This window comes from Calidris pugnax, unplaced genomic scaffold (genome assembly GCF_001431845.1).
Source record: "Calidris pugnax isolate Ruff unplaced genomic scaffold, ASM143184v1 scaffold39, whole genome shotgun sequence".
Taxonomy (NCBI): domain Eukaryota; kingdom Metazoa; phylum Chordata; class Aves; order Charadriiformes; family Scolopacidae; genus Calidris; species Calidris pugnax.
This window is the reverse complement of record NW_015090828.1, coordinates 8,819,243-8,830,414: the sequence shown is the minus strand read 5'-3', so window position 1 is coordinate 8,830,414 and position 11,172 is coordinate 8,819,243. Positions and strand designations below refer to the sequence as shown.

At 55.5% G+C, this 11,172-nt stretch overlaps 1 protein-coding gene across 4 annotated transcripts in view; it reads left to right on the top strand.

Moving 5' to 3' along the window:
- CDH23 (cadherin-related 23) overlaps nt 1-11,172 on the top strand; it is a 143,843-nt gene that overhangs the window by 122,944 nt on the left and 9,727 nt on the right. For 2 of the 4 annotated variants that reach the window (XM_014940541.1, XM_014940538.1), the window contains 12 exons: nt 2,022-2,243; nt 2,326-2,445; nt 4,560-4,740; nt 5,860-5,993; nt 6,235-6,444; nt 6,626-6,733; nt 7,281-7,383; nt 8,251-8,376; nt 8,463-8,666; nt 8,901-9,359; nt 10,210-10,326; nt 10,868-11,092. In XM_014940541.1, coding sequence (XP_014796027.1) covers nt 2,022-2,243; nt 2,326-2,445; nt 4,560-4,740; nt 5,860-5,993; nt 6,235-6,444; nt 6,626-6,733; nt 7,281-7,383; nt 8,251-8,376; nt 8,463-8,666; nt 8,901-9,359; nt 10,210-10,326; nt 10,868-11,092 — 2,209 coding nt within the window. The remainder of the gene's footprint in view (nt 1-2,021; nt 2,244-2,325; nt 2,446-4,559; nt 4,741-5,859; nt 5,994-6,234; nt 6,445-6,625; nt 6,734-7,280; nt 7,384-8,250; nt 8,377-8,462; nt 8,667-8,900; nt 9,360-10,209; nt 10,327-10,867; nt 11,093-11,172) is intronic. The other 2 variants (XM_014940539.1, XM_014940540.1) reach the window with 2 other exon arrangements.

Here is an 11,172-nt window from a genome sequence, read left to right as displayed (position 1 = left end):
CACAGCAAGGGGCTCCGCACCCTGTGCGAGGGGAGTGGGGGCAGTGGGGGGGGGGTTGGGGAGAGTGGCAGCACCCCAAACAGCCACCCTTGGTGTCACCGAGGTGGGTGACATTTGACATTTCAGCCTCCGCCTGTTTGGGAAGCCAGGGGTTGTTTGGTTTTTTTCCCCTACAGCATCCTAGGGGGTGGCTTAGAGCAAGCTGCATGTCGTTTTTGGGGTGCACAGGGAGTAGCTGAGGAGGATGCTCCCCATGCTGGGGGACATGGTGGTGCTGGTCCCCATCCTTTCCCCTCGGGGTCAGCCTCCAGCTTGCTTCATTCCACTTTGCTTGGAATTATTGGTTTTTTTCCCCCACTTTTGCGATGATTGAGCGGGTAGAAACCCTCCTGGGATGAAGGGGAGGCAGGCACAGGGGAGGGTAACTCAGAGCTTGGGGAAGAAACAGGAGCTTTCAAAAAAGGGGGGGGCAAAGCATCCCCCTCCCACAGCCCGTTTACAGAGGGGGAGGCTTTTACTCTGACCTCAAACAGCGAGATGGCACCGTGGGCTGGCTCACAAAACTCCTCCTGGAGCTCCTCTTCGAATTCAAAAAAGCATCCACAAAACCTCCGGCTGCAGCTGAGGAGATTTATTTTTGGGTTTTTTTTTTTTTTTTTCACCTCATTTTTTTAAAAAACGGGGTTCCCTGGAAAGCAGAGCCCGGGAGACACCGTGGAGGTTTGCAAACCGCAGGACACTTTGCTGCTAACCTGCAAAATGAATTTGGGGCGTGCAGTGAAATAGAAAAGCAGCTAATTACAGTGCGGCTTTGTGGTTTTTCACAACAAACACGCCTGTGATGCTCTCATCAAACAGGTAACCCTTGTCTCGCTGGAAGGAATTTGTTGCTGGGGGAAGGTGTAGGCACAAAGTCCAGAAGCTCCAAGAAAATGATTTAATCGTCCCGAACCCCCCCATCTCTGAGCTGAGTCCTTTAGGCAGGGTGGCACGCTCTTGTCACCTCCCCGTCCCCCCAGGTGTGCCCCCATGGTGACAGACCCAGAAGACAGCCTTCAGTAAGGACATCCAAGTAGCTCTGCAGGGCCAGACACAGCTGGAAGAAGGTCAGGACAGGCTGAGCCTGACCGGCAGTGAAATTGAGGTCAGCAGGTAGATGATGGGACCATGACCCCCCCATCTCTGAGCTGAGTCCTTTAGGCAGGGTGGCACGCTCTTGTCACCTCCCCGTCCCCCCAGGTGTGCCCCCATGGTGACAGACCCAGAAGACAGCCTTCAGTAAGGACATCCAAGTAGCTCTGCAGGGCCAGACACAGCTGGAAGAAGGTCAGGACAGGCTGAGCCTGACCGGCAGTGAAATTGAGGTCAGCAGGTAGATGATGGGACCATGGGTGGTCAGGCCAGGATGCTCATTTTTGTTCCTCACCACAGCTGTGGCAGCAGCAAGCCTTCAGTAAGGACATCCAAGTAGCTCTGCAGGGCCAGACACAGCTGGAAGAAGGTCAGGACAGGCTGAGCCTGACCAGCAGTGAAATTGAGGTCAGCGGGTAGATGATGGGACCCATAGGTGGTCAGGCCAGGATGCTCATTTTTGTTCCTCACCACAGCTGTGGCAGCAGCATCTTCAGGTGTTTTTCATCCTACCTCACTGCTCCCCTCAGTGACTACAACCAAGGTGGCCCCAACGTCAAGGTGAGGACTCACACGTGCCTCCTCCAGGAACAGTGAAGCACGATGGGGTTCAGCCTCTGGCTTTCTCTCTGCCATGGACTGCTCCATCAACAATGGTAAAAACTAGGTGAAAAGGAGAAGGATTGAAGGTGTGATTTAATCTCTGTGCCCAGCATTCACCTGGAGCTACATCTGCAGCCACAGCTCATTTCATTTTGAGCCCTGCCTCACGTTTGTTTCTCTTGGCAGGGTTGAGTCCACGTTGGTCATTGACCTTGCCAGCCTTCCCCAGCCAGCTTGTGGAGCTGACCCCTCTACAGCGCTTAACACAATGTCCCCGTGTCCCACAGGCCACCACCACAGTGTACGTCACCATCCTGGATGAGAACGACAACGCTCCTGCCTTCCAGCAACAGCTGTATGAGGTGACCCTCGACGAAGGTCCCGACACGCTCAACGCCACCCTTGTCACCGTGCAGGCCCTGGACAGGGACGAGGGACCCAACGGCACAGTCGCATACGCCATCACCGAAGGCAACATCTTGGATACCTTCCACATAGACAGCACCACGGTCAGTAAGGATACCAGCCCCATCCCAGACGTGTCCATATCCCACCCTCTTCACTCCTGGTGGCTCTCCCCCTGCCTTACAGGGAGAGATCCGCACGGTGAAGGAGCTGGACTACGAGATCAGCCACGGGCGCTACACCTTGATTGTCACCGCCACTGACCAGTGCCCCATCATCTCACGCCGGCTGACGTCGACCACCACGGTAGGGAGCTGCCAGTGGGGTGGGTTGCAACACCACAGCTTCTTCGGGATTAAGGAGTTCACCCTCGCATGAGCAGTTTCACATCTCCTTCCCAGTGGTCACCAGTCGCTTTTCCCAGCTGCGGCCAGTTTGCCCAGTTGCTGTCACCCCACTCCCTCATGGGAGTTGCAAAACAGGGATGTGGGCAAGGGACATTTGTGTGTTATTTGGTCCTGCAGAGACATAAACAGAAGGCGTTCCAGAAGAGCATTATGAGTTTTTTTAGATGTCCCCTTGGTGCTTCTAGCTTGAAGGGCCAGTAGATAGCAAAGCATTGCTATAGCATTAATTCCTGCTTCATCTTTATCCTCTCAGATTATTTATCTGCTTTTCAAATTCCTTTTTGATTCCTTATATGGAGGTTATTTAAAGCCGTTAGTAATTTTTGTTGTTGTCGTTGCTTTTCTCTATAGCTTTTCCATTTTTCCTGGACCATGGTGACCTCAATTTAGTGCACTGCTCGAAGCGTGGGGAGGGCAGGCTAGCAGCTCCAGAGCAAACATTTCACATGAGCTGAAAATACTGATTATTTTTGTGACTAAAACAAAAATTTGACAGGTTGTATGGCAGATGTTGTCCATACCCAGATTAACTTTGAGGTCTGCAGGTGGAAGGGATCAGTTAGATCTTTTACCTTGGCTTCCTGTGGTGGACCCGATGCCTCACCCAGACATCAAGCCAAGGGTTTTGTAGATCTCCAAAAGGAGATAAGTTCTCGTGTGCCAAGAAAAAGAGAAACTGAAAGGGACCAGGAAACCACTGTGGGAGATTTCCATGGATAAGATCTGTCCCCACAAGCCTGGCAGTGCTGTTCTCTGCGCTTGGCCAGATGGGAAGCCTTCAGGTCTGTGCCTCTGATACTGCTGGAGATGCCTTCCTGGCCCAGGAAAACTGCAGCGGAAACTTGGAGACCTGGGATGTAACTGCTGGCAGGGAAGGTTGCAGCTGTTGGTGTGCTGGAGGCAAAGGCAGAGCTTTCCCTGCTCTTGGCCCAAGCAGAGACATGAACTTGGAAACCCCTTCAGAAACAAGTACCGAAGCTAGAAGGGATAGGAAACACCCTCCCTTCAGGGCCCAGGGAGTTTGTGCTACGAAAACATAGCTTTTAGGAGGATTTTAGTTTAGTGATTATTTAAGAACCCTAGTGATGGGAAATCCATCATCCCATTAAGGCGTGCTAGTGTTTGGTTTTGCCACTGCTAGGAAATGGAACAGAGACTCAGATACACTCTTGTAAAGATTAGGTTTATCCTGTAATGAATGTCCATCTGGTGGATTTTGCTGTCCTTTAACCCAGGAGGTCAGAAAGGTCCTCATTTTCAGTAGCTTTCTCATAACCACCCGTACCACCAAAGCTCAACCTTTTATTAGCCACTGGAGACTCTCCTCCTCAGGCAGGGTTTCTCCACTGTGCAAGTTCCCTGAAACCTAGCAAGGGGATAACCCTCTTTGCATGGTATAGAGCTGTATAAATATCTTCTGTGTAGTGTAACTCAATCAAAAAACAAAACTCGAGTTCATTGGATCCCCAGCTACACCAGCAACCCCGTGGTCTACTCTGTCCTAAAATAGTTGATGCTTTCCCCTTTCGGAATCTGTAGGATTGACTTCTAGTCAGCTAAGTCACTAGTCACACATCTTTTTTTAAAGTTTACTCAGTATTAGGAATGAAGCCCTTGGTGGAGGAAAAGGAGTGAGCAAGTGTGCAGCTGGCTGCAGAGACCGGGTCTCTTTGAACTCGTGGCTTTGGTGGTCAAACCCATACCTGTGGTTTTTTTAGTCTATCTAGCTTGGGTTTCAAGATGTGAATGTGGAGAACATCTGTGTTGACTTCTCCATCATGATGTGCTGATGTTGAAAAAGATGCAGCTGGAGTTTCATAGTGTCATAGTGTTTGAGTCCCTGAACTGCGAGCTGGATGTTTGGTGAACCCAACATAGTCAGAAATACAGGAGATATAGGAAGCGTTTTGAAATGTCATCCGTCCATGGCTTCCCATGCTCATGACCAGTGGGCTGGTCTCCCCTTCCATCCCTCTCCTCTCACTGCCCTCCACCATCTCGCCATGACCACAGGTGCTGGTGAACCTCAACGACATCAATGACAACTGTCCCACCTTCCCACGGCCCTACGAGGGCCCCTTTGATGTGACAGAAGGGCAACCTGGCCCACGGGTCTGGACCTTCCTGGCCCACGACGGCGACTCGGGACCCGGTGGGCAAGTGGAGTACAGCATCATCGCCGGGGACCCCCTCGGTGAGCGTGGGGACCTGGGGGCATCACTTCTCCTTCTGGCTGCCCCATGGAGGAACCTGGCTGGAGGGCGGGCGGGCGGAAGTATTGCAGAAAAGCCATCCTCCCTCCCAGCGCTTCTGCGAATTCAGCCTTTCGACACCAGGAAATCCTGTTTTGAGCAACAGGAAACTTAACCTGTTCGTGGCCAGGCAGGGGGTGCCCGGGGGCTTGTGCAAGGGAGGGGGCAAATCTGCTAAAAACAATGAAGGCGAAACAATGACAATGGGGAAAACAACAGACCGCAGAAGGAGAAACTGAGAGCTGTGAGCACACAGCTCCGTCCCCTCACCCCCGCGGGGTTTGCAGGGTGTTTGGGGGCTGAGTTGCTCTGCAACCCATGGCAAAGCTGTAGTTGCAACCCCACCAGCACCCCAGAGCAGGTGGCAGAGGAGCTATGGGCATCCCTAGGCATGGGGACATGGGGCTGTCCCTTTGTGAACTCATGGTGACAATCCTATCTCCCAGCTGACTGTGATGCAAAGCTTTTCCTGAGCCCCTCAGCCCTCCTGATCTGTGTTAGGTTGGTGGTTGGACTAGATGATCTGTAAGGTCCCTTCCAACCTAGACGATTCTATGTAGCCCACCCTGCTCTGGCCATCACGGGGCAAGGGCTTGGAGGACTGTTGGCATCTTCAAAAAGGCCCAGCCAAGAGGCGCAGGCACCTTTTATTTGGCCATTCAACCCATCCTCTCCTCCTGCTGGTACCTGGGGAGGCATCTGGGATAGGCTCCAGCAGTCATAGTCCTCCCATACCTGCAGTAACGTGGCATGGATTTGTCACCAAACCCACCCCAGCACTTGCCCCCCAGCTCCAAAATAAGTTGTTCTCTGGGGAGCTGGGCTGCTCCAGCACTTGCCCCCCAGCTCCAAAATAAGTCATTCTCTGGGGAGTTGGGCCCGACCCCCCCGCAGTCAGCAGGGACACCCCCAACTAGACCAGGTTGCCCAGGGCCTCGTCGAGCCTCTCCTTGAATATCTCCAGGGAAGGGGCCTCAACCACCTCCCTGGGCAACCTGTTCCAGTGCTCCACCACCTTCACAGGAGCACGGTGCAAGGCAGGGCCCTGTTGTCTCTGGCAGGGGAGTTTGTGATCTCCCCGGTGGAAGGGGAGCTGCGGGTGAGGAAGGATGCTGAGCTGGACCGCGAGAACATCCCCTTCTACAACCTCACCATCGCCGCCCGGGACCGGGGGGTGCCCCCCCTCAGCTCCACAGTGAGTCCCCTGGGGCAACATGGGAGGCTGCGAGGTGCCATCCCCCATCCCCAGCTCCTTCCTCCTGGTCTCTACTGTCACTCTCCTCCAATATTCCTCCTTCTCCTTGTCCCTGAGGCTTTCTTCTGCCAGACCATAGTGGGCTGAGTGGGGAAGCCCACCTCTTGCCCCGGGGGTGGGGGACATAAGAAGGGTGGGAGGGATGGAAATAGGTGCCATGTGCCGCTTCTCTTCTTGGCAGATGCTGGTGGGCATCCGCGTGCTGGACATCAACGACAATGACCCCGTTCTGCTCAACCTCCCCATGAACCTCACCCTCAGCGAGAACGCCCCCGTCTCCAGTTTTGTCACCCACATCCTTGCCCGGGACGCGGACCAGGGGCCGAACGCGCTCCTGACCTTCGACATAACGGCGGGCAACACGGAGAATGCCTTCTACATCAACAGCACCGTATGCCCCCAGGGGGGTGGGATGCCGGGATACGGAGGGTGGGCACCCCTGGCCCTGCAAGCCCTGCCTTCTCGGGGCACCCACGGGTGCCATCTGGCATCCTTGCCCTGGCAGGAGATGACCCGGGAGAAGCTCTCCTCATGTCCCTTGTACCTATTTCCTCCCTTTTTTTTCTTGGTAGAGCGGCGTCGTCTATGTAAACCGCCCCCTGGACAGGGAGAGGGTGGCAGAGTACAGGCTGACCATCACGGTGAAGGACAACCCTGAGAACATACGCAATGCCAGGCGGGTAATTATGGACACTGCCAGGGCCTCCAGCAATGCAGGTGGCAGGGAGTTGGGGAGAGAAGAGGTTCCTGCTGTGGCCAAAACCAGATGATGTGTTTGCCCACAGCGTTTCCAATAGCAGCCTCACCCCCTCAAAGCATCTGGGGGTCACAAGGAGCAGGCTGTAACCCTCTGGCCAGCAGAGAACAGGACTAGTAGGATTTAGGGCAAGTCCAACATCACATGTTGACTCCATGCAACAGAAGTTGGTGGGACAAAGTTAGGCTGGAGAGCTGGGCAACCACAATGACAGAGGAGCATCCTCTGGCTCTGCCAAGATGTCCCATGCATCAGCCTTCAAGGTGCAGGTTGGGAAGGGATATCCAACCATCCTTCACCTGGGAAGGGTGAGGGTCTGTAGACCCACTAGGATGGTCCAGGAAGCACAGCATCGGGGTTGCATAGGGCTCCAGCTTTGACCACCACCAAGCTAGAGGTGGGAGACGCAGGAGATGAGCTCAAGGAAAGGATGTTGCCATCATCGCCCTCTTGTCCCCGTCTTCTTTTAGGATTTTGACCTTCTGGTCATCTCCATAGCGGATGAGAACGACAACCGCCCCCTCTTCACCCAGAGCTCCTACCAGGCTGAGGTGATGGAGAACTCGCCCCCGGGTAGGTCTCTTTTTGCTCCCTTAAGTGGCTCCTGGAGACTCCCTTTGGGGCCAGGCAAGGGGAGGTGTCTCTTGGCTGTTGTGGAGGAGACACGACGCTAAGCAGGGAAAGGCTGCAGGTCAGTGGGACGGGGATGCTGAGTATGAGAGACTTCTGCTGACCGCCTGAGGAGATCAGCCTCAAGGAGATCATAGCTTTGGTCCATGCTTCTGGTGGAAACCCTTCCTGGTACAGGTCTGGCACAACCCTGTGAGAAATCAGCCTCTTTTGGGAATTGCTCAGCTGCAGACAGCAAGAGGTGCCCATGGTCTGAGCAGAGCCTTGGGGGGCAGCCTTGAGAGCACCAACATGCTCAACATCTCTGGAGGGGATGGAGTGCCATCTCTCCATCACCAGTACCTGGAGCCGCGTTTCTCCGGGCATTAGAGATAAAAGAGTCCAGCCTGTTCAAGTAGATGTTTCCCAGTCTAAGAGCTGGGAAATTTTTGCCTTCCTGCCACTTAAATTGCTCCCTGCTCCAAGACCTCAGGTACTTCTCTGTCCTGCCTTCATGGGACATCCCAGGCCAAGGGTTTGGATGCCTCCAGGTGATGCCCTCAGTGGCAGGGTGCTGGTGTCACCCATCTGATGGATGTGTCTGTCTGTTTGTTTTTAGCTGGACGTCCCACCACCTCACCTGGGCCTCGCAAGTCGGTCTGCAAGGCTGCAGCAGCTGTCCCCCCACTGCCTCGTGCACCACGAGTCCCCTCTCTGTCACTTCCTCCATCCATTCATTGCCGTCCCTCATGCATCACCCGGGTGGGAAGGGAGGGGAGGGGGCCTCCACAGGGGGCTGCCACCCTCCCTAATCCTTGTCATCCCATCCAGGGACTCTGGTCACAGTGCTCAACGGACCCATCCTAGCTCTGGACAATGACCAGGGCAGCAATGCTGTGGTGACCTACCAGCTCCTGGAGGCATCCCTGGACCTTTTTGTTATGGATAACAGGACAGGTGGGGTGGCTCAGCAGGTGACCGTCCCCAACCCAGGGCCACCAGGTAGATGTAAGGTCTGTTACTGGGCTTTTCCCCTTCTCCAGGTGTCGTTTCGGTGAAACCCGGCAGCGTGATAGACCGAGAGGCTTTGCCGGACCCACTTCTGGAGTTCACTCTGGTGGCTTCTGATGTGGGAGGGCTGAACAGCACTGCCAGCCTGGTGGTGACCGTCCTGGATGACAATGACAACCGGCCCGTCTTCCAGCCAGCTTCCATCACGGCACGACTGCAAGAGAACAGCCCCCCAGGTCAGGAGAAGGTTGGGACTGGAGGTGGGAGTGGGTGATGGGGAGAGCTGGGTGTCCCCCTGGGACTGTGAAGATCCAGATCTTCAGAGTCAGGGCTGGTCAAGGATGGCGTTGAAAGGAAAATTTGGGAACTGGGCCCGCCCACATTGCTTGATGGTATTTGCCTTGGGACCAGGGGCTTGTTGCTGCTGCCCTCCAACTCTCACTCGAGAGGGCTATGTCCCCCCTTTCCAGGCTTCTCCGTCCTCCAGGTGACAGCCACGGATGCTGACAGCGGCCTCAACCAGCAGCTGGACTACCGGATCGAGAGCGGTGGCCAGGACAGGTTCCTGATCGACGCTGCCACGGGAGTGATCCGTGTGGCCAACATCACCATCGACCGGGAGGAGAGGGATGCCTACCGGCTGACGGTGGTGGCCGTGGACCAGGGGACACCAGCGCTCTCAGGCACCGCCACCGTCAGCCTCTTCATCGACGACATCAACGACTGCCGGCCCGAGTTCATCAACCCCATCCAGACAGTCAGCATCCCTGAGTCGGCTCCCCCCGGCACCGTGGTGGCCGAGGTGACTGCCATCGACCGGGACCTCCACCCTCGCCTGGAGTACTACCTGCTGGAGATCGTGGCCCGTGATGACACAGACGCGCTGGTGCCCGACCAGCAAGGAGTGTTCACGGTGGATTTTAGGACAGGTAGGAGAGCAGGAAGGGCTGCGCAGGCAGCGTGGACCCCTCTACTCTCTTCTGCTTCTTCTTCTTCTTCTTCTCTGCCTGGAGGTAGGTGTCTGAGGCGCAGGGAGATGATGCTCCCCTCTTGCCTCCCCGCTCTCCTCCTCTGGCTGTCCCATCTCACCCTGCCCTGTCCTCTCTCCCCCAGCCGACCGACTTAACTAACCCTTTTCTTTCCTTTCCGGCTCTCAGCCCGCCAGGTTTGTCTCTGTGTCTGTGCTCGTTTCTCTCTCCACGTCATCTGTCACCTCCCTCCATCATCTCACCCATCTCCATCACAGGCAGCCCCGCTGAGGGCCGGGGGCTGCTCAGCCTTGGCAGACCGGACGCGGGCACCCTCACTGTGGGGGGGAGCATGGGGGGAGAATGTAGGGTAGGTGGTGGGATCTACCCTGGAGGAAGGTGGGCCAGGAGCTCCCTGCATCTGTTTTGGAAGCACAGATCTGATCCAGGAGAGAAAAATGTCCTTTTTTTTGGAAAGGATACGGGACAAGGCTCTTAAAGGATGCTGAGCTAAGGTGGATGGGGTCGTGCAGGGATGCAGCAGCAGGTGTTCCCAAACCCCTCTTGTCCTCACAACCCAAATCCTTACCCCGGCTGAGGCAGCGTGACACCCTGTTATCTGGGCAGAGCGGAGCAGGCAGGAAGGCAGGAGACAGAGAGGAGAGGGGGAGATGATGTCTCCTCCTGTAGCTATTGAGTGCTTTCCCCATTTATCCTCTGGGGAGAGGCAGGAGTGCAAGTGCAGTGGAGAGTCCTTGGTAGGGGGGGCCACAGGCACAGCCTGTGACCCCCATCTTTTTGGGGTTCTCAGGAGCTGTGAAGATCAAAACTCCCCTCAACCGGGAACTGGTGGCCACCTACGAGGTCACCATCTCTGTCCACGACAACGCCAGCGAAGTCATCGACCACTCGGTCAGCGTGCCCAACGGTAAGTGTGGGCTCTACCCAGGGAGCGTGGGGCCAGGGCTGGCCACAGCCTTTGCCAGCAAGGCTTTTGGGCAGTCATCACCTTCCTCTCCATCCTCACCAACAGCATTTCCAGCGGGAGCAGTCCTCCACCAGCTCCCAGCAGGTTCAGGTTCTCCTCTGAGCCCTCCTTTAGTGAATAGCCCAAACATCCCCAGGCTGTGTGCCCATAACTGTACCATGGGAGACACCTGCTTCTTCATTACCATCCCCATGACATCTTGCCAGCCTGCTCCTGGTACATCCAGGCCTGTGTGTGAGAAGGCACACACAGCTCGGGAGTAGGTCTGAAGTAGGTGAGACTGTCCCACAACCAGCCCAGGGCATAGTGGCTTTGCTGAATATTGACATTTATCTTGATGAAACACCTCAGTTCAGTTGACTTTCCTGGAGTTTCATGCTTGTCTCTTCATGATTTTCCTTTCTCCCATCCTTTCTTCCCTTCTCTTTCCCACTTATTCTCTTCCTCTTCTCTTCCCCTGTGGTCTCCACCATGACCACAGCCAAGCTGACAGTCAACGTCTTGGACGTCAATGACAACACACCCCGCTTCCGCCCCTTTGGGGTCACCTACTTCACCGAGAGGATCCTGGAGGGGGCCACACAGGGCACGACACTCATCTCCATCTCAGCAGTGGACCCAGACAAAGGTGCCAATGGGCAGATCACCTATGAGCTGCTGAACCTCTCCCCAGAAGGCTATGCCTGCCTCGAAGACCAGTCAGCAGGTCAGTGGCCTGGGGAGGTGGGGGTTTGGGGCAGATCGGTGGCCTGGGGCAAGTTTCTCATTTCAGGGTCTGCTATCCTC